This window comes from Coffea eugenioides, chromosome 10 (genome assembly GCF_003713205.1).
Source record: "Coffea eugenioides isolate CCC68of chromosome 10, Ceug_1.0, whole genome shotgun sequence".
In the NCBI taxonomy this organism is placed as follows: domain Eukaryota; kingdom Viridiplantae; phylum Streptophyta; class Magnoliopsida; order Gentianales; family Rubiaceae; genus Coffea; species Coffea eugenioides.
The window spans coordinates 9,713,283-9,735,375 of NC_040044.1; the positions used below are offsets into that span (position 1 = coordinate 9,713,283).

The 22,093-nt window shown below is 34.1% G+C and overlaps 3 protein-coding genes across 3 annotated transcripts; all 3 read right to left on the reverse strand.

Annotated features, from left to right (window-relative positions):
- Positions 1-3,420: 3,420 nt before the first annotated feature.
- Positions 3,421-5,832, reverse strand: LOC113750378 (putative 12-oxophytodienoate reductase 11). Its single transcript, XM_027294361.1, has 5 exons — positions 5,732-5,832; positions 5,394-5,537; positions 5,003-5,127; positions 4,619-4,783; positions 3,421-4,073 (listed from the first exon to the last, which is right to left on the reverse strand). The coding sequence occupies exons 1-5, from the start codon at positions 5,830-5,832 to the stop codon at positions 3,481-3,483; spliced, it is 1,128 nt and encodes a 375-aa protein (XP_027150162.1). The 3' UTR covers positions 3,421-3,480.
- A 5,721-nt stretch (positions 5,833-11,553) lies between these two features.
- On the reverse strand, positions 11,554-14,118 carry LOC113749854 (putative 12-oxophytodienoate reductase 11). Its single transcript, XM_027293721.1, has 5 exons — positions 14,030-14,118; positions 13,648-13,791; positions 13,257-13,387; positions 12,869-13,033; positions 11,554-12,380 (listed from the first exon to the last, which is right to left on the reverse strand). The coding sequence occupies exons 1-5, from the start codon at positions 14,116-14,118 to the stop codon at positions 11,713-11,715; spliced, it is 1,197 nt and encodes a 398-aa protein (XP_027149522.1). The 3' UTR covers positions 11,554-11,712.
- Positions 14,119-16,880: 2,762 nt separating this feature from the next.
- LOC113749543 (12-oxophytodienoate reductase 1-like) lies at positions 16,881-20,587 on the reverse strand. Its single transcript, XM_027293317.1, has 5 exons — positions 20,438-20,587; positions 18,647-18,787; positions 18,434-18,513; positions 17,921-18,097; positions 16,881-17,651 (listed from the first exon to the last, which is right to left on the reverse strand). Exons 1-5 carry the CDS (start codon positions 20,548-20,550, stop codon positions 17,062-17,064), a joined length of 1,101 nt encoding a protein of 366 aa, XP_027149118.1. The 5' UTR covers positions 20,551-20,587; the 3' UTR covers positions 16,881-17,061.
- Between the last annotated feature and the right edge of the window lie 1,506 nt (positions 20,588-22,093).

A 22,093-nucleotide genomic window follows, 5' to 3' on the forward strand; every position in this document is an offset into this window, starting at 1 on the left:
GGTTACAAGGGTGGGCGGAGAAAAAGAAGAAGAAGAAAGGGAATTGCAAGGGTATGATAGATATGACAAAAAAAAAAAAAATAGGGAAAGTGGCACCATGGTAGAAAATACAAAAGTTGTAGGAAGCAGTTAATAGCCAGCCGATAGGTAAGAAAGAGATGAAGGAAAGGATGGTGGTTTTAATAATTTGAAAACTCTAAAAACAAATATTACAAAGATTTTTTTTTAAATCTATGTTAAAGTTTATGAAAATTACTAATCTAAATGCAGTCATCAATTTTAGGGTCACAAGATAGGAGAAAGAAATTTTTTCAAAAAAATTGAAGAAAATAAATTGGTTATAATTTATATTTTTATATTATAAGTTTTGATATATGAGTATAACATAATATCATTCATCAGATATTCATAAATAGTTTTTTTTTTAGAAATCCTTTTCACCTTAGCACTCAACCTAACCTCTCCTTAAATGGGTTAACAATTCCTCTATCGTGTAAATCATTATAAATTAAAGTATTTTATTCAAATTGTCTTCAGCTATTGACTGACAATAAGCAAGTTTTGGCTTCAACTTATTTAGGATATTAAAATTATGAAAGTTCATTTTGTGCTCATAAAATAATTTTTTTTCAATATGTTAAGCATATACTTCTTTGAAATTTTTGGTCCTTTTATATATTTATTTTATCCTGTACCACAATATATAAATATATATAATATTATTTTGTTTTGAAATATTAACTCGTACATCGCACGGGTCAAAATGCTAGTTATTTTGAACATGTCAAGCTCCCTATTAGAGACCTTAAACTCATACTACTTCATAAATGGCTTAAAATCCTTTATAGGTTAGTTCACTCGCCAGGGGAAAAATAAGAAGAAAGAAAAATTTATTTGATGTATCCTACAGATCTGAATCTTACAGTCTGATGTATCCTTTTTTTTTGTTGACAAAACCAGTATTGTCTTGGAAAAAAAGAAACAAAAAGGAAAATTAAGTATAGAGATACTGCCTTTAAAAATTTTAGAAGGAAAAGTTAAACACAAAGGTTGGATTACATTGTGTAGGCCAATTGAGTGCCCAATCTATATCTATATGTATTGCGGCTTTTTATTACAAGCATCCATATGTCTCCACAATCCCAATTCCTTTTGCCTAGAATTTTAGATTTATTTTAATTCATAAATATTTGGTCTCCCAATTTTTGCTACGGTCAATTCATTTGAAATTGTTAGTTACTAGCCACGTAACTTCTCATGATCTCACGATTTTAATTACTATGCATGTTTAGGTGACATTTATCCTTTTTCACTATTTCAAATTTACGTGACTCTTATCCACTAACCTGCCAAAAATCCACAACTGACGATTACCTATCATGTCTTCTCACATTGTTTCCTTACCAATTTTATTCTCATTCGTCGTCCACCCAAATAAGAAAAAAAGGGAGAAAAAAACACTGGATATCATAGCCTGACCACGAAGGAAACCCATCTAAATGTCAATCAATTTACTATTATGAAATTCCTTATCACATATGTCATATAGAAAGCTCTCAGGTCCAGATAATCATGCAAAAAGCTAGTTCAGGTTTCCGGAGCTGTGGGGGAGATGGTTTGGTTTGGAAATAATTCATTGTATAGGTACCCTTCTATTTGTTATTCATAGGTAGTTAAAGAATATTTTAAAATTTTAAGGCCACAATAGAAAATGTAAGAGAGAATATTTATGTAAAATATCCAAAATGACAGGCTGCAATCTGGTCACAAACCAAGTTTGAGTTGAGAGTAGAGGGAATAGGTTGTGTGGAAAAAAGGAAGGGGAAAGAGATGAGGGGTTGTCTCTATGGTTGATGAAGAAAAGGGCATTTTGAGTATTTTGGCGTGTTTTCTTATGAATAGTATTCGAATATTTTTTTTAGTGTTTTTGGGAGGGTACTATAGATATGTTTCATTCAAAAACAACTCTAAATTAATTAACCATCATTTGCACAAAATGCAAATTATCATAATAGAATAAGAGCAGTACATTTTTGCAAAATCAGTCACTAATTGTTGCATTTGAATTAAATTTGATTTATTTTTAATATTCTAAACCTTATGCTTTGGGTTTGACTTAAATATCTTTCATCGGTTATTGATACACAGGTCGAGGATTGCTTTTGTATATATTTTTTATGGATCGAATTATTTTATGCATAATATTATTGGATATTACCTATAATAAATGAATAAAATTTGACTTGAAATTACCCATATAATTAAACCTACATAAATTTTTCTTATGACCCCATACTACCTTTTTATTTTGGGGGACTGGAACATGCAACCTATGGTTAAAAGTTAACCTGATGTTGAAAATAATTAACACATTCTACTGAACTAGTTTTTATATCTTTTCTTGGTATAGAATTCATTTTCATAAATTTGGACAGAAAAAAATACTTCTTGAAAACTTTTTAGATTTTAATTTCATGTAACAAAAATAAATTTTTGTTATCATTATAGTTTAAAATGTAAACCCGTGCATAACACATTAGCACGAGTCAGAATACTAATTATGCACGTAATTAAGGATGGCCGATGGCAACTAATTTCACTGTATCTTCCTCGTCTTGTCGCCGCACTTAGGGCCCAAAAAAAAACTGTAGCCCAAGACCATGCACGATCCTTCTGCACGTTTGGTGGTAGTGGTGCCTTATTTTTGGTCCAAGACTATTCATGTGTAGCAGCCATCTCTGTCTTATGGGAATTAACCACCAAACAAAGCATGCGGGGTAATCCCGGTTCCTGACATATGCAGTTAAGTCCAGAGTGTATCTACTGCTCTTCCTCAACAAAAAGTGTTTTAAATGCCAAAAATTTTACATTTCAAGCTCTTCTAGCTCGTCAAAACTTCAATGAAAGGAAGCGTCTTGAAAATGTGTACATAACATTAGCAGTATTTGGAATTATGGCCACATCTCTACCATCAGTAAACCAAGTTGTTTAAGAGAGTGCCCATACATTAGCAGTTGCTACCACCTCCTTGCTATATCTTACAAGAGTTTAAGCATTTCAAAGTTTGAAAAGAATTTTCAACAAAAATTACTTGAGTACTTATGTGAGTGTTTTTTGAGCACAATTGGCATCCAAACTTAGCGAGAAGGTTGTACTTTTCTTGCTAAGATGGGGAACGTGCAACTTTGCAACTAGTGATGAATTACTCATTTACTCTGCAATTTATTCATCTTCTTTTGATTTCTGGTGTCATGTGCAACATCAGTTGTATTAATCCTTAACTAATAATATTTTCTTGTTACAGAAATTAACGAGGAGTATCATAAACAAAGATTCCAAACAATTCTCTCCATCATACAAACATTGGACCGATACATTGAATTGACATTATACATTATGTCTCTATAATTTCCAGTTTCCAGCAAAAGGGAAATAAGATCAACAAGCAAGACACTGAGGATTATTGCATTCAGAGGTTAATCAATCATTGGTTTCAAGAAATGGATAGTCAGTGTAGCCAACAACAGGATCAGATGTATAGAAAGTGTCTCTATGGTACTTGTTCAGAGAAGCATTTAACTCGAATCTTCTGGGCAAATCTGGATTGGCCAAGAACAAGCGTCCATATGCAACAAGATCAGCCTGATTTTCGGCCACAGCTCTGTCGCCATCTTCCCTATTATAACCGCCAGCAGCAATGAAAGTACCGTTGAATGCCTTTCTCATCGGCATAAGACTATCTGCAGATTCCGATTTTTCTCCAAGAGTTTTCATCCTCGGCTCAACCATGTGGCAATAAAGAATTTTGGGCTTGTTCAGGGCTTCTGCGATATAAAGGCCTAGAGCTTTTGGATTTGAATCGCCTGCTTCATAGTAATTTGCAAAAGGGGAAAGCCTTAATCCGACTCTATGAGATCCTATTGCATCTGAAACAGCTTCAACTATTTCTAAAGCAAATCTGCAACGGTTCTCCAAGGAGCCTCCATATTCGTCTGTTCGATCATTGATTTGGTCTTTCAAGAACTGGTCTATTAGAAAACCATGAGCACCATGGATCTCTACCCCATCAAAACCTGCAAATTTTTACACAACACATAGTTAGGGAAATGAACCAGCTTCCTTTCTGTACCTCCAATTGTCCCTTTCTTTCTTCAGATCGAAATTAGATGCCGTACCTGCTTTTTTCTCACTAAACTATGTACATGACTAACTTCACTAGAACAAGAAACAAAAATGTGCAAGTTCACATGAAAAGCAATAACGCTGGAGACGGTACTAAAGCAAAATCAAGTTTACCTCAACCGGAAAGATGCTTGGCAAAGAAGAACAAGTGTTCCAGGTTTGGTGTTCTTTGTCTCAAATGCTTGGTAAATTTCTGAACATCAAACTGTTGCTTCTTTTCCCCCAAAGAAAACAAACTTCTATTTTTTTGGTATTCTTTTATTTTTTCTTCTTTCCAATTCCCTTTGGAGTTTAAACTAATTAATCACAAGCATACATTGAATTTACAGCATATATGATTAACAATTTGACATGAGTTGAGTATTGGATGTCACTAAGAAAGACTCAAATGCTGTAGATTTCATGAAGTTCTTTCTATCCTAACAAAAAACCGTACCTGCTTCAATGGCATTAATAGCAGCAAGCCTGAAATCGTTGACAATCCCAGGAATTTCTTCTGTCTTCAAACGTCTTGGTTGTGAATATTTTGGGGCATCAAAACCTTCGGGAGTTAATGGTTTGTCTGTCGACGAGATTGGGGCTTGTCCATTGGGTTGAGAGCCTGTAAATGGGAGCTTTACAGTGACTAATTTCCAATTTAAACACAGGGCTAGAAACCAAAGAAAATTTTTGCTTCCCGGTGCACGATGACTATCAAGAAAAGTCGCAGTTAAATTTATCTATATTTTTTTCTCTCTGTTTGATGATTTTCTCTTTTCTAATTCCAACATGCAATAACATGAAACTAATTAGCTTGAGAAAGAATTAGAGAAGAAGTTACCAGAAACCCTTCCCACATGAGCAATTTGGCAAAAGATAATACCGCCTTTTGCATGAACTGCATCTACTATGGGTTTCCAAGCCTCAACTTGTTCCTTTGTCCATATGCCAGGTGCAAATGGAAACCTTCAAGCATAACATAATATTTGGAAAAATTTTAAACCAAAAAAAAAAAAAAAAGAAATGTCAGAATTCGACAGTTCTGCTACCTGAACTTCTTTATTGAGCGCTTTGGTACCTAAAATTTTTCTGTCTTGCTACTCCATTATTAATTTATTGCTAAATATGTATTCTTGAATTTAAATAAGAGTTTAGCATGCAAAATAACATTAATCTTTTGTGGCATAGACGTTAAGAGCAGGATCTTGCATAAGAATTGCTGCTAAAATTACCCTATGAGCGATGTGTCAGAAACTCCTGTGGCTTCAGTTATGAGAAGACCACCTTTGGAGGTTCTCTGAGAGTAATATAATACTGCATGTGGTTGTGGTAAATTGCCATAACTTCTTTGCCGTGTCATTGGTGCCAAAACAATTCTGTATATAATTGACAAAGATAGTGGATAAATATCATAAATTAGCCGTCAAATAGTACTAATATTTTCCAATGAAATCAAACTTCCTTTATGAATAAATCCGCCATCTGGGGCACCTACACTACAAAGTTGCAATCGGGACAAAGAAAAATAAAAAGGAAGGACCAAGGAATGAATGCAGAGTAGAGGATGTACCTATGAAATAGCTGAAAATTGCCCAGCTTATACGGGGTCAGTAAACGGATTGGTTGCTGAGATTGTTCCTTCTCTTGCCCATGTTCCACCTTCTTTACCATTTCTAGGTTTTTTAATCAATGCAACTAATGAACGAAAACTTTTTTTAACTTATGCTGAGAAGTTATAAGAACTAGTGATACAGAGAAGTTTAATGCAGTATCATCTGGTTTCAGTTATTTATGTAGTTGAAGCAAAGATTTGTACAATACGTAGGTCATGAGTGATGCAAAGATTTGCATATGATAGCCGCTATGAATTCTAGTTTGACCATTCTTGCATTTTATAGAGTTCAATTTCCTTCCTCTTTCGTGTGTAATAGTAATATTGAAAACTTGAACAAGTATAAAGTAACAATACACTAAGCCGGAAAGGTTAAAAAAAAGGTTTTGCTGAATGAAATTTGCATTTTTTGTTTGGTACCATGGTACTAAAACCTGAAAATTTTGGTTTGTTTACTGGGCATTTGAAACTTCTATTTACTTGATGAGCGTGATATGTGATAGTAAATTATTCATATCTGCTCAATGATTTATTGAAATAAATACTTTTTTCATTTTTTGAGTATTGACATCTCATCTGTGTTTTTCTAATTTCTTTTTCAAAATTGCAGCACCAAAAACCAGACCAAGAAAAAAAAAAGAAAGAATGAAAGAAAGAAGGGGAAAAAATATTAAGTGATAAAATGACATGACGTGATCAGTGATTCCAAAAGTCTATAAAAGTTGTCCATTCTGCTAGTATTCAGCTACGCGTTGTTTATTCCCATCCCACAGATTTGGAGTCAAACAAAGCGTACCAAAGACCGTAACATCTTACATCATCGAACGACTGGCTGCGTGTGAGAAGTTGCGCCGCCGCAACAGCCTCCGTATTGGGTTTGGGGCCGCCACAGCCCAAAGGAGTTGTTGTGGCTGTAGGGACTAACTCCCAGTTTGTGTTGCAAGTATTTTTTTAGAGGATTTTTTGAAGGAGTATTGCTGTGACGTTTTTTTCAAGATTGATATACGTAAAATAAAAAAGAGATAAAAAATACGTAAAAATAATATTTATGGTAGAGTCGCTTAGAGTGTAAATGTTTTATTTTCTTTTAGTTACATATATCATTCAACAAAAATTTTTCAAGAGAAAAAGAATAAAGTTATTATACAAATTTACCATATATATATATATATATATGAGAAATCCTTTGGTTTAGAAGAGATGCACAAAAAATCAAAAAGGGCATAGAGCTTTCAAGAAATATGATGGCAAAGTAAATTCATTGTCGGAACCTAAGTAGCAATGGCTTATACTTGGATAAACGCAATTTTTAAAGATTTAATGATTTAAACTGTGTCACATAACTTGGTAAAATTGGTGTTCAGCAGCAAAAGTGGAAAATCATTGAACTCGCAATCGTTCAAATTTTGACTTCCATTTCTCTTTCATAGTTGCTTATTATCACGATGGAAAAGTCCAGGTTCATGCCATCCTTCCGGTCAAAACAACTTTGTAGGATTTTGGTCAAAACGCACTCATTCGTAGTTGCCAGTTGCAGTAAATAATTGGTCGAACAAATACTTTTACACATGTTAAACAGGATATGTTACTTTATAACCTATGTTGTTGTTAACCAAGCACATCTACGCATGAATATCTCGACCATAAAAGAAGTAAAATGTTCATGTTTTCCTTCTGTGTGCATATGTGGTTTTTATTTAATTTTGCAGTCATTCATTTCACAATTTTTTTTTTCGAATTCTAACCATCAATTCCTTCAAAAAAAAAAAAAAAAATTTGTAACCATCAATTCCTCATACCAATCATTGTCCTATCCACAATCCGTATTCCACATATCTTAATCCCTAATGATCTAATCCTACCCATAATCCTATTCTATAAATTTCACTTGCTAATTGGGTTTTAGTTTCTAGTTTCTATAGAACTAACTGAGCATTAAATAAGAGAACAAACAAGAATGCCAAGTCACGAAAAGAAAGGACCGCAACATATTGTTTTACTGCTGAATCAGCTAGCTGCTGCAAGAAATAAGAGGTCTACAATGTGATATTTCTAAACTTCCTTTCGCAGAAAGTTAAAATACATGATTTTTGTTTATCCTTTTCTCCCAAAAAAGAAGAAAAAAAATCGTAAGTTAGTTAACATCTGGATTATCTAAGTATATGTTTCAATTAGAGGTGGCAAAATGGGCGGGATGAGCGGGATTTGCTTGGGTTTGTGATGGAACCGAGTCATATAGGTTTGGGTCCAACCTTACCCATATGTGTTTTGGGACTAATTTGGGCGGGATTACTTTGGGATGGGTTTAGATTGATCCCGCCCAATACCCAAATCTATTTTCTACATATTTTTTTTCCTTTAATTCATTTTTATTTTTTATATAATTTTAATATTTTTGATTTATTAAATTTTTTTTAGTTTTATTAAATAAACATGCAAGTGCTTTATACTCAGGATACCTATCAAAAATTGGATTAACAAATAAAGAAAAAAATAGATATACAGTCATATTCTAACATATATCAAGATGGCCAAGGTACTTAAGGTGTTGAATATTTATCCTTATCATTGTCCAAAGACGACAGGTCTAAATTGATTGAAATGTTGAAAATTCTTGTGGATAATGACTAGGAAAACTACTAGATTATATTCTCTAGTATAACTATAAAAATTGTTAAAGATAATTTTTGAATCTAAGACTCCGTTTGGATTGGCTATTTTTTCAAAAAATAAGTTTTTCAAATACAATGTTACAATAATATACAATAACTCAAAAAACATCCCATCCATATTACAAAGTTTGGATTACAATTTGTATATATGTATGTATTGCGGTTTTTTAGTACAAGCCTCCATATGCCTCCACTTTTGCCTAGAATTTTAGATTTATTTTAATTCATAAATATTTGGTTCCCCAATTTTTTGAAACAGTCAATTTATTTGAAATTGTCAGTTACTAGCCACGTAACTTCTCATGATCTCAACATTTTAATTGCTCTACACATTTCGGTGACCTTTATCCTTTTTCACTATTTCAAATTTAGGTGACTCTTAACCACTAACCTGCCAAAAATCCACAACTGATGATTACTTATCAAGTTTTTTCACTTTGTTCCCTTACCAGTTTTATTCTCAATCGTCATCCGCCCAAATCAAAAAAAAAAAAAAGAGAGAAAAAAAACACTGTGTATCAAAGCCTGACCATGAAGGAAATCCATGTAAATGTCAATCAATTTACTGTTATGAAATTCCTAATCACATATGTCATATAGAAAGCTCTCAAGTCCAGATAATCAAGCAAAAAACCAGTTCAAGTTCCCAGAGCTGTGGCAAGATGGTTTGGTTTGGAAGCAATTCATTGCATAGGTACCGTTCTATTTGTTATTCATAGCTAGTTTAAGAATATTTTGAAATTTTAAGGTCACAATAGGAAATGTAAGAGAGGATATTTATATAAAATATCCAAAATGATTGAAAAAAATATCCAAAATGACAGACTGCAATCTGGTCGCAAACTAAATTTGGCTTGAGAGTAGAGGGAATAGGTTGTGTGGAAAAAAGGAAGGGGAAAGTGACGAAAGGTTGTGTGTATGGTTGATGAAGAAAAGAGTAGTGATCTGTTGGCATTTTGAGTACTTTGCTGTGTTTTCCTATGGATAGTATTTGCACAAAATGCAAATTATCATAATAGCATAAGAGTAGTACGTTTTTGCAAAATCAGTCACTAATTGTTGCATTTGAATTAAATTTGATTTTTTTTAATATTCTAAACTTTATGCTTCGGGTTTGACTTAAATATCTTTCATCGGTTATTAATACACGGGTCTAGGATTGCTTTTGTATATATTTTTTATGGATCGAATTATTTTTCTTACGACCCCGTAGTACCTTTTTATTTTGAGGGATTGGAACATGCAACCTATAGTTAAAAATTAACCTGATGTTGAAAATAATTAACACATTCTACTAAACCAAATTTTATATCTTTTCTTGGTATATAATTCATTTTCATAAATTTGGACAGAAAAAAATACTTCTTAAAAACTTTTTAGATTTTGATTTCATGTAACAAAAATAAATTTTTGTTATCATTATAGTTTAAAATGTAAACTCGTGCATAATATTAGTTGGGTACGTAATTAAGGACGGTTGATGGTAACTAATTTCACAATATATTCCTCGTCTTGTTGCCACTTCTGAAGTCACCTCCCTCCCCCATTAGCCCAAAGAAAAACTGTAGCCCAAGACACAGGTAACGGCTAGAAGTCCGAACCTAGGTTTTCAGGCCCAAACCATGTATCGACTCGGTCAAGCTCCGAGATCAAGAGTCAATGGGTTCGATCAGAGTCGAACTGATGATGTCAAAAATACAAATTACTTAAAAATTAAAATATTGTATGTAAAATATCTAAGAGCATGTTAATATCAATAAAGGTATATTTATATATATTTGATATTTCAAATGTATTTAACAAGAAAATGTAAAGAAATTAGAACGATCAAGTAGCAATTTATATTATTCAATGAATATTAACAAATTTAGATTTACAATTATGGATTTGATTGAAAAATAAGACCAAATTTTAGGACAACATTTATAAAGTATGAAATATTTGAAATATATTAATAATTTTTAACAATTTAGGAGTCAAAACATAATATTGAAAATGCTTTGACCCCACATCACACTTTCCCATTTCTTCCTCTACTCCTGAATCCTGATGCATTCCATAGAGCACAACTACTCGATTTTCAACATTCTCTTCCTCCTAACGCATTCCATTCTGCAACTCCTGTCTTCTTCTTCTTCTCCTTCTTCTTTTTTAAATTTCATTTTCATTCTTATTTTGTTAGTTGTTTATTCTCAAACTCAAGAAATATCAAGTTTTCATCTGTTTTCTTCAAACTTTTCTCTTCTCCACTCCCTTTTTTGCATTTTTTGGGTATTTTCTTCTTTTGAATACGAGTTCTAAGATTAGATTTTGTTTAAAAGAAAGGTTAAAGCATTGATTTTTTATGGTAGAATTGAAATGAATGAGTGAAAATGGATTTGTAAAGGAGGGGAGAGCTCACAAGGATTTGGAGTTCGAGGAAAGGGAAAAAAATCAACAAAAAGGAAATATAAGAAAACCTAGTTTTTACCAATTCTTCCAGTTTCCGGTCAAATCCAATTTTTAACCAGATTTGACTGAGTTTTTATCAACCCAAGTTTTTAAGATAACTCAAATCGAACACTTGACCGGTTCTCGATTCGATCGGTGGACCGATGGATCCGGTACGAGTTTAAAAACATAGGTCCATGCACGATCCTTCTACACGTTTGGTGGTAGTGGTGGCTTATTTTTGGTCCAAGACCATTCATTTGTAGCAGCCATCTCGTCTTATGGGACTTAACCACCAAATAAAGCAAACGGTGTAATCTCGGTTCCTTGCACCTGCAGTTAAAATCCAAAGTGTATCTATACTTTTCTTGTTAAGATGGTGTACGTGCAACTTTGCAACTAGTGATGAATTACTCATTTACTCTGCAATTTATTCATCTTCTTTTGATTTCTGGTGTCATGTGCAACATCAGTTGTATTAATCCTTAACTAATAATGGGAGTGTTTGGATACCAAAATTATTTCAAATAATATTTCGTTTGCATCACAAACACATTTTCCAACATACCTTTTTATATTCCCAATCACCTTTTTATCTCACATACATCATATCACAAAAAGTGCTACAGTAATTATTCCAAATAATATTTCAAATAATACACTATCCAAAGAGGAGTATCATAATCAAAGATTCCAAACAATTCTCTGCATCATACAAACATTGGACCGATACATTGAATTGACATTATACATAATGTCCTATAATTTCCAGTTTCCAGCAAAAGGGATATAAGATCAACAAGCAAGACACTGAGGATTATTGCATTCAGAGGTTAATCAATCATTGGTTTCAAGAAATGGATAGTCAGTGTAGCCAACAACAGGATCAGATGTATAGAAAGTGTCTCTATGGTACTTGTTCAGAGAAGCATTTAACTCGAATCTTCTGGGCAAATCTGGATTGGCCAAGAACAAGCGTCCATATGCAACAAGATCAGCCTGATTTTCGGCCACAGCTCTGTCGCCATCTTCCCTATTATAACCGCCAGCAGCAATGAAAGTACCGTTGAATGCCTTTCTCATCGGCATAAGACTATCTGCAGTTTCCGATTTTTCTCCAAGAGTTTTCATCCTCGGCTCAACCATGTGGCAATAAAGAATTTTGTGCTTGTTCAAGGCTTCCGCCATATAAAGGCCTAGAGCTTTTGCATTTGAATCGCCCGCTTCATTGTAATTTGCAAAAGGGGAAAGCCTTAATCCGACTCTATGAGATCCTATTGCATCTGAAACAGCTTCAACTATTTCTAAAGCAAATCTGCAACGGTTCTCCAAGGAACCTCCATATTCGTCTGTTCGATCATTGATTTGGTCTTTCAAGAACTGGTCTATTAGAAAACCATGAGCACCATGGATCTCTACCCCATCAAAACCTGCAAATTTTAACACAACACATGTAGTTAGGGAAATGAACCGGCTTCCTTTCTCTTTCTCCAATTGTCGCTTTCCTTCTTCAGATCGAAATCGAATGCTGTACCTGCTTTTTTCTCACTAGAACTATGTACTGATGTACATGACTAACTCTACTAGAACAAGAAACAAAACTATGCAAGTTCACATGAGAAGCAATAACGCTGGAGACAGTACTAAAGCAAAATCAAGTTTACCTCAACCGGAAAAATGCTTGGCAGAGAAGAACAAGTGTTTCGGGTTTGGTGTTCTTTGTCTCAACTCTCAAATGCTTGGTAAATTTCTGAACATCAAACTATTGCTTCTTTTCCCCCCAAAAAAACAAACTTCTATTTTTTTGGTATTCTTTTATTTTTTCTTCTTTCCAACTCCCTTTAGAGTTTAAACTAATTAATCACAAGCATACATTGAATTTGCAGTGTATATGATTAACAATTTGACATGAGTTGAATATTGGACGTCACTAAGAAAGACTCAAATGCTGTAGATTTCATGAAGTTCTTTCTATCCTAACCAAAAACCGTACCTGCTTCAATGGCATTAATAGCAGCAAGCCGGAAATCGTTGACAATCCCAGGAATTTCTTCTGTCTTTAAACGTCTTGGGGGTGAATATTTTGGGGCATCAAAACCTTCGGGAGTTAATGGTTTGTCTGTCGACGAGATTGGAGCTTGTCCATTGGGCTGAGAGTCTGTAAATGGGAGCTTCACAGTGACTAGTTTCCAATTTTAAACAGTGGACAAGAAACCAAAGAAAATTTTTGTTTCCTGGTGCAGGATGATTATCAAGAAAGGTCGCAGTTAAACTTTTCTATATATATTTTTTCTCTCTGTTTGATGATTTTCCCTTTTATAATTCCAACATGCAATAACATGAAACTAATTAGCTTGAGAAAGAATGAGAGAAGAAGTTACCAGAACTAGAAACCCTTCCCACATGAAAAATTTGGCAAAAGATAATACCGCCTTTTGCATGAACTGCATCTACTATGGGTTTCCAAGCCTCAACTTGTTCCTTTGTCCATATGCCAGGTGAAAATGGAATCCTTCAAGCATAACATAATATTGGCAAAATTTTCAACCAAAAAAACAAAAAAATGTCAGAATTTGACAGTTTTGCTACCTGAACTTTTTTATTGAGCGCTTTGGTACCTAAAATTTTTCTTTCTTGCTACTCCATTATTAATTTATTGCTAAATATGTATTCTTGAATTTAAATAAGAGTTTAGGATGCAAAATAACATTAATCTTTTGTGGTATAGACGTTAAGAGCAGGGTCTTGCATAAGAATTGCTGCTAAAATTACCCTATGAGCGATGTGTCAGAAACTCCTGCGGCTTCAGTTATGATAAGACCACCTCTGGAGGTTCTCTGAGAGTAATATAATACTGCATGTGGTTGTGGTAAATTGCCATAACTTCTTTGCCTTGCCATTGGTGCCAAAACAATTCTGCATATAATTGACAAAGATAGTGGATAAATATCATAAATTAGCCTTCAAATTAGAAAACAGTACTAATACTTTCCAATGAAATCAAACTTGTATAAAAAAGAAGAGTTTACAAGGAAAATTAATGAGTACTTATGAATAAATCCGCCAAATGGGGCACCTACACTACAAAGTTTCAGTCGTGACAAAGAAAGATAAAAGGAAGGACCAAGGAATGAATGCGGAGAAGAGGATGTACCTATGAAATAGCTGAAAATTGCCCAGCTTATATGGGGTCAGTAAAGGGATTGGTTGCTGAGATTGTTCCTTCTCTTGCCCATCTTCCATCTTCTTTCCCATTTCTAGATTTGTTATTAATGCAACTAATGAACCAAAAATTTTTTTTCCCTTGTGCTCAGAAGTTAAAAGAACTAGTGATACAGAGATGTTTAACGCTGTATCATCTGGTTTCAGTTATTTATATAGTTGAAGCAAAGACTTGTACGATACATAGGTCATGAGTGATGCAAAGATTTGCATATGATAGCCAAATTGAAGTCTAGTTTGACCGTTCTTGCATTTTATAGAGTTCAATTTCCCTCCTCTTTTATGTGTAATAGTAATATTGAAAAGGGCAAATTACACTTTACCCCTTGTGGTTTAGTGTTTTATTACATAACCCCCATATGGTTTCAAAAGTTATACATAATCTTCTCATGATTTGGATTAAAGTATCAAAGTGACGGAATTTGCAATCATAACGGAGTCAACTAAAATATAAAAAAATACTCCTATGTAAAGTTAAAAATTATTTATTAACCACAGGGGGGTTATGTATATATATTGAAAATCATAAAGGGATTATATGGTAAAGTATTAAACCATAAAGGCATTATATGGTAAAATACAAAAATCATACGGGGTTAAAGTGTCATGCATATTATATTTATATATTTTGATCACTTAAGCCATTTTAGTTTATAAACAAGGATAATTTTGATATTTTTATAGGTTCCGTCATGGATGATCATTTTCTGTCATTTTGACACTTTGATCCAAACTATTAGGGAGTTATATATAACTTTAAAACTAGATGGAAGTTATATGAAAATTAGCTATATCACAGGAGGATAACGTGTAATTTGCCCTATTGAAAACTTGAACAAGTATAAAGTTACAATACACTAAGCCAGAAAGGTTTTTAAAAAAATGGCTTTGCTTACTGAAATTTGCATTTTTGTTTGGTACTATGGTATTAAAACCTGAAAAAGGTGGGTCAATCCTCAACGTTGAATAATCATCTTCTGAAAACTTCTAAACATTACGAATGAACAAGTGTAACAAAATTACTACAGCAGGATTAATTTTAATTAGTGTTATTCGATAAAATGTAATGTTGTTATACTCGGATTAGATAGCGATTCGGCTAAACTATTGGGTCAAAGATCAATTGGTTGGATTGGATGGACCATTCTCCAAAATTATATAAAAAGTGAATTCATGTCTAAAATATGTCAATTCTCCAAAATTACTTGAAAAACTAAATTAAAACAAATCATACTCAATTCGAGATCTTTTTGTTGAGAATATAGCTTTATAATGCAAGTTGGAATCATTGATGATAAATTGATAAGAGGATAGGGATGAAAACTTCTTGATTTATAGATTAATTAGCGAAGCGAGTGATTTTGATATTTACATCAAGTGGATGGTGTTTTTGTATTCCTATTAATAAATGAAAATTTTACAATTTAAATAACTTAAATTATGTTTCGAGAAAATAATAAAAAAAATTTGAGAATCGAGTTAAACAGTTGAATCAGGTTATTGATTTGACCCATTTTTTACGATTTTGACTGATTTTTACCAATATAATTTTGTGTTATTAACCAGTTAGGGAAGACGGTTGGTTTACAGTCCAACTGACCGATCCGATCCGGATGTAACAACACTGATAATAAGTGGATGTGTGATACTTGGTCAATGTTCAAAAATTATCTATGAGAAGGTAAAATAGCCCATTTCTATACGCCTTTTTGGACTCAAAACTTTAGAAAATCAAAAAAAGACACCACATGATACCCTGAATGTTTGACTTAATTAGATCTATACAAAGTCAAAAAAAAAACCTCTTAATTTTTCTTTTTCCAAGAACTGAGGTGATAAATGACAAATCGATCTCGACGACCCAAAAACGACAAGCACTGACAGTTGATGCGTCATTGCTCTGCTCTGAATATTGCCGCTTTCAATTTGTGGGTGGAAATTAGTGCACCTGCCATTGACTATATAATTCTGTATAGTTGACATTACAAGGCCGCTAACAAATACATCAATTGCAAATTTATACTCCCTCCGTCCCACTTTAATAGTCCTGTATTCCTTTTTCATCTGTCCCAAATTGTAGTCCACTTTCCAATTGAAGAATGTAGTTGTATTTTAATTTTTCTAAAATACCCTTATTCAATGTAAGTAGTTGTTACTATAAACCTACTCCATTTAATGAGAGTTGATTCTTTTTTTACCATCAATTCAAGTTCCCATAAAATTGTACCATATTTAATGTGAGGGTATTTTAGGAAAATAGCAATCTAAATTTACTTTTCCAACAAAGTTAACTACTTTTTCTTAAACTGTGTGAAAAAAGAAACAGGACTATCAAAGTGGGACGGAGGGAGTACAAAAGATTCAATATCGTGGCAATCATTCTAGCGGAAGTAATTAGAGAAGGATTTTTTTTTACGTAGAAGGTTTAGAATCGAAATCTCTTACTCACGCTCTCCCTCTATCCATATCGTTCAATCCATTTTTCCCCTAGTAATTAAAGAAGGTTTAATTTCACTTTTTATCGTATGACAAGTTTATTCTTGAAAACAACGAAAAGGTCCTATAAAAAAATGAATTTCCCTTGTGGTAAAGGAACCCCATAGGGGTTGAAGAAAATGGAATAGAGGATTGGAACCGGCTATATTTGTGGTTGTATTTATAATTTGATAGAATTTTATCTTGTAATCAAATTTTTAATTTGATATGATTTTATCTTTTATAACATTTATTATGATGTAGAAACTTTTACATAAGCTCCGAGCAACGTAAATGAAAGTGGAACATAATGAGAAACAACATCCTTTCCAAAATTTAAGATAAATAGCAGTAACATCCCTTAACATTTGATCCCAAAACCACTTTGGTCCTAACCAAAAAAACTGCTGAAATTCTCCTCTGGCAACGAAGGAGGATCCGCAACCGGAATAAGTACTCCAAATATTACACAGCCTTGGAAGGATTGTTTTATGCATCACTAGAATCAAGAAATGGATAGTCTGTATAGCCAGCAACTGGATCAGGTGTGTAGAAAGTCTCTCTGTTATACTCGTTCAGAGGAGCATTTAATTCAAATCTCTTGGGCAAATCTGGATTGGCCAAGAAAAAGCGCCCATACGCAATGAGATCAGCACGATTTTCAGCCACAGCTTCGTTACCATCTTCCCTATCATAACCTCCTCCAGCAATGAATGTACCCTTAAATGCCTTCCTCATTGGCAGAAGACTTTCATCAGGGTAATCAGCTTTTTCCCAAAACCTTGGCTTGACCATGTGACAGTACAATATTCCATACTTATTCAAAGCTTCGGCCATATAAAGTCCCAGAGCTTGGGGATTTGAGTCTCCTGATTCGTTGTAATGGTCGAAAGGGGAGAGTTTTATGCCAACTCTGTCAGGTCCTATTGCAGTGGAAACAGCTTCAACTATTTCCAGAGCAAACCTGCAGCGGTTCTCCAACTTGCCACCATATTCATCTGTTCTATCGTTGATTTGATCTTTCAAGAACTGGTCTATCATATAGCCATGTGCTCCATGTATCTCCACCCCATCAAAACCTGCATATTTAAGAAGACTAGGTCATCAAATCAACCTTTTTGTTCTGTTGGCTCCCTTTCCACTTGTTTCTCTCATCAAATATCCTCTCCATTATGCAATAATTAAAGGAAGAAAGATCTGATTTGGACTTCCTTAGCTGAAATTTAAATAGCAGAAGAAAAATTCGTATAAATATTAACATGCTCTTCCCTCTCTCACAAGATAGGTATTGCTGCCTAGTTAAGTTTAAGAGATTTATCAAGTCTTGACCAGACATGAAAAGCCTAACCAGCTTCAATAGCATTAATAGCAGCAAGCCTGAAATCGTCGACGATTTGAGGAATTTCTTCAATCTTTAACCGTCTGGGAGGTGAACATTCATGGACACTAACACCATCTGCTTGAATCTGGGTAGGTAACAGCTTGTCTGTGGATGAAATTGGAGCCTGTCCATTGGGCTGAAAATCTGTAAGTGGCAACAAACCAAAACTAGCTTTTAGAGTAAAATCAGAAAGGACCACTAACTAGGTCTAAATAAAGGAGAGACAATTTGAATTGTCTACAAGACAATAACACTGTTCAAACTTCTACACAGGCTTGGTAGCAATACAAAACTGGAAATCTGAAGGAGTGGTCTTGACAAGTGAATATTGGTTAGGATTTACATTCCAATTGTGCCTTTTGAATCTTCATGTAAAGCTGACATGAACCGAAAACCGAGCTTATGATATGTAATCAGAGGACAAATTACCATAATTTGATACCCTTCCTACATGCCAAATCTAGCAAAAGAATATACCACCTCTGGCATGAACCGCATCAACTATGGGTTTCCAGGCCTCAACTTGTTCCTTAGTCCATATTCCAGGTGTTGACTCATACCTTCATTCATCAGGAAATATTGAACTGAACACATGTAGCAATGACCACAAAAACTATAGAGTGAAATGTGTGCGCGCACTGATAATACATACTCTCCAATAAGAATTTGACAAAAAACTGATAGTAATATTACCCTCTTGCTGTTTCAGAAATAACTGTGGCTTCTGCTATTAGCAGACCACCTTTGGTCGTTCTCTGGGAGTAGTATAATTTAGCATGTGGCTGTGGAACATTGTCGTAAGATCTTTGCCTTGTCAGAGGTGCTAAAACAATTCTGCATGAATTGGCAAAAGAAGGTACCTAAATCAGCCTTGAATCATCTTGTGGGGTCTCACGTTAATCACCTCCAATGATGAAATTATTTGATGAGAAATGAAGATAGCTGGAAGGATCCACCAATAATATATTTCCAAATAGTTCAGACTGGGTGGATCACGAACATATAGGTTCAGAAAATTGTGTTATCATTTGAAAGATGAGAGCAGGTGAGATAGTAGCATTGAGATGGCAACCGATTTCTCTCATCTAAGTGCTCGTAAAAAGGCAGTAAGGAGTATGCAGACAAAGTTCGAAAAAATCTACTTGAACTCTGCGCAAAAGGCAGACAGCCATGAGCATACAGAAGGCAGAGCAAAGGATGAATCTGTTTCCAGTTTATGGGGAAAACTTGGGAGATTCTCTAGAAAAGTTATAGAAATCGTGTCATTATGGAACTTCCACTGAAGCAGATATGGTTCAAAACTTTTGATCAGAATAAAATGATACTGCTGTATATGGAAACAGCACAAAACAAAGCTATGAGCAGTAAGTCATTCAGATGACATATATCTATCAAAACTTCGGAACCAAGTGCCAGAGATTGCACTGCAATGTACAAATTTTCTTTTGATTACTTGAGAGATTCAAAATCAATCATCAGTCTTCCAAAGAGTTATAGAGTCTGTTTCACTTGAAATTAGACCAAAACCTCTGAACTGAAGGAAAAGAAAATTTGAAAGTTCATGAGGTTGCTCATGAATAATCATTCAATCCTTTTTCTAAGCGAATAATCATTCAATTGGTTTATATGTTCTGTAAAATCGCAAGTTCTTTGAAGTTCTGATTTGCAAATTTATCAAACTAAAGATATAAAGAATTTCGACTGAATGCTGATGCTGAGTATATAAATTGTTATGCCAGTGGGCTAAAACTTTCATCAACAGCAACCGAAATTGTGTCAACTCCATCAGAACGCAGGACCATTTCCTCACTTAGATGTTCTGAACCTCAGCAGTGTACTGATACGTTATTTTATCCTCCAGCTGAGATACTATGGTGCAATCAACAGTTCCTGTAACAGACAGTATCCATGGAATCTCCCCCTTCATATTGGACTTTCAGGTGAAAAAATTTTACTCTCGTAGCCGAACCCGAAACGTTCAACCAAACATGGAAGCAAAGCTACATGATATACAAAGCCCAACTCGGCATCAAAAATAACTAAGAATCAATGCTGGTTAAGGGGACTGGATTAATGGGACTATGAAGCAACTTTTCATTAGCTTCTTCCATTTAGTTCCACATGAGACCAGACTCTACAGAGATTTCTGGCTCATTTATTCACCAAAGCATAGAAGCTTTCGCTATTTGACTTGGTTTGCTAACATACAGAATTTTAAATGGTAAAATTATTTGCCTCAACTAGCTGATTTATCCCAAAGTTACAAGAATTATAAAGTAGATACATGAGAGGTTTTCATAGAGAAACCACCCTAACAAAGAAAAATGACAAAAGATCTGCGTTTTCATCAAAAACTGATGAAGTTCCATTAAGAAGACACATAAGCAGCGTTTCTTGATTACAAATTACAGATACAGTACAGCATTTTCATTAGGAAACTAAAGGAAACAAATTGTAATAGTCAATAATCTGAGAGAGATGTACCTATGAGAGAGCTGGAAGTTTCCCAACTTATAAGGAGTTAGTAATGGGATTGGTTGCTGATGGTGGTACTGCGAATGTTGCTCCTCTTGCCCATATTCTAAAGCTTTTTCCATCTCTGGTTACTGTTACACCCAGCCTTCCGGCACTTTCCCAAAGCAATAATATACGATGAATCACATCACATAAAGAGGAGCAGTTACCCGGGCATGGACCACAATTAGCGTATATGATTTTTGCACCGTCCCTGAGCAGTCCTCTCACAAAAGGAAATGAGAGGACTGCAACAAGCCACGTATAATGGAGGCAGCAACAAAGGAAACGACGCTGTTTTAGTAAGTGAGTAGAGAAAAAAATTAAAAAAAAAAACATTTGAGAGGCTAACGGACTCCGTTAAAATACCTCAGCTGTCCGTTCCAAAAATTCCCGCTCAAATTAATGAGGCACGACTCTTCATCTGAAATCTTTAAATGAAATAAAATTTTGGTCTCCCTCCAAAAACATATCTTGTAAACATTCATTCACAATTCCAGAGTATCAGCAAAATAATATCCCTACCCCAAATTGAAAATTTTCAAATGAGAGATTTTTGGAGAAAGTGTTGCAGAAATATAGTATCATCAATCAGTATACTGAGGGAACAAAAGAAATAACTATTGCAGGACAAAAATTTTTCATAAAGGCTGCAAAGAGGCAGAAGTTGGTGAGATCTGAAGCAGAAATAGACTCAATCGAATTGGACTAAACCCCAAAGGTAAGAATATTGCAAACTCATTGCACTATTTGGCTTGTTTTGCGACAGAAGGGGGATGAATTTACTTGCATGATTTTGTTCATACAACTTGTTTAAGACAGTGTGACATGAGTAATGAAATTGGAACTCTAGTGAAAACTCCTAAGCAAGGAAATCATATGGGTAGCACAAATTAGATACATTGAGAGTCAACTTAAAGAACGTATGCACAGGGAACTTATGCATGCCAAGTGTTTGTAAATTTGACTCAATAGACGAATTAAATGACTTAGGATGCTTATAGATATATAAAATAACAGGGAGAGTGTGAAGGTAATTGTTCATTGCTTTTTTTTTATTCTTGTTGCAGGATAGCAGTGACACCATATAGTTTAAACTGTATTACCGACTGTGTATGGGCATTTACATCACAGTAGATTGACACATACAAAGATAAAAGATAAGTAAAGTGAGTTATTGTAAATTCCACGAATGAAATATAGAGTACAACACTGTAACGTCTGACTCACAATGCGTACATTTATGACTATAAACGGTAACTGTCATCTAACAACATGTATATTATCGGAAACCTATTGTGCACAACTGTGACACTATGCGACCATTACTCACATATATGATTTTGTCATAGGTTTTAGCATCCGAAAAGTCTACCTAAACAAGGATTAGGATGGCTTGACAACATCAAGAAGGTACACTTATTGAAAGGTATTCCATAACATGATTACAATGATATTTACCTACTCGTAATTGCTTTTAAAGTATGGTGTAACTTGTTGCAAGATATAAATTTTACTACTTGTAATTGCTTTTAAAGTATGTCGTAACTTTGAATAACTTGTAAGATTTTGTCTAGACAAGGTATGTGATGTACACCGTATTTATTGGAATGTATAGCATGTTAG

Coding starts and splice junctions, on each gene's coding strand:
- LOC113750378 (XM_027294361.1), bottom strand. CDS start 5,832: ATGGTAAAGAAGGTGGAACATGGGCAAGAGAAGGAACAATCTCAGCAA. Junction 5,538..5,731: donor AATTTTCAGCTATTTCATAG/GTACATCCTCTA, acceptor AATTATATACAG/AATTGTTTTGGCACCAATGA. Junction 4,074..4,618: donor TATTAATGCCATTGAAGCAG/GTACGGTTTTTT, acceptor AAAAATTTGCAG/GTTTTGATGGGGTAGAGATC.
- LOC113749854 (XM_027293721.1), bottom strand. CDS start 14,118: ATGGAAGATGGGCAAGAGAAGGAACAATCTCAGCAACCAATCCCTTTA. Junction 13,792..14,029: donor AATTTTCAGCTATTTCATAG/GTACATCCTCTT, acceptor AATTATATGCAG/AATTGTTTTGGCACCAATGG. Junction 13,034..13,256: donor GGGAAGGGTTTCTAGTTCTG/GTAACTTCTTCT, acceptor TCCCATTTACAG/ACTCTCAGCCCAATGGACAA.
- LOC113749543 (XM_027293317.1), bottom strand. CDS start 20,550: ATGGAAAAAGCTTTAGAATATGGGCAAGAGGAGCAACATTCGCAGTAC. Junction 18,788..20,437: donor AACTTCCAGCTCTCTCATAG/GTACATCTCTCT, acceptor CAATTCATGCAG/AATTGTTTTAGCACCTCTGA. Junction 17,652..17,920: donor TATTAATGCTATTGAAGCTG/GTTAGGCTTTTC, acceptor TTAAATATGCAG/GTTTTGATGGGGTGGAGATA.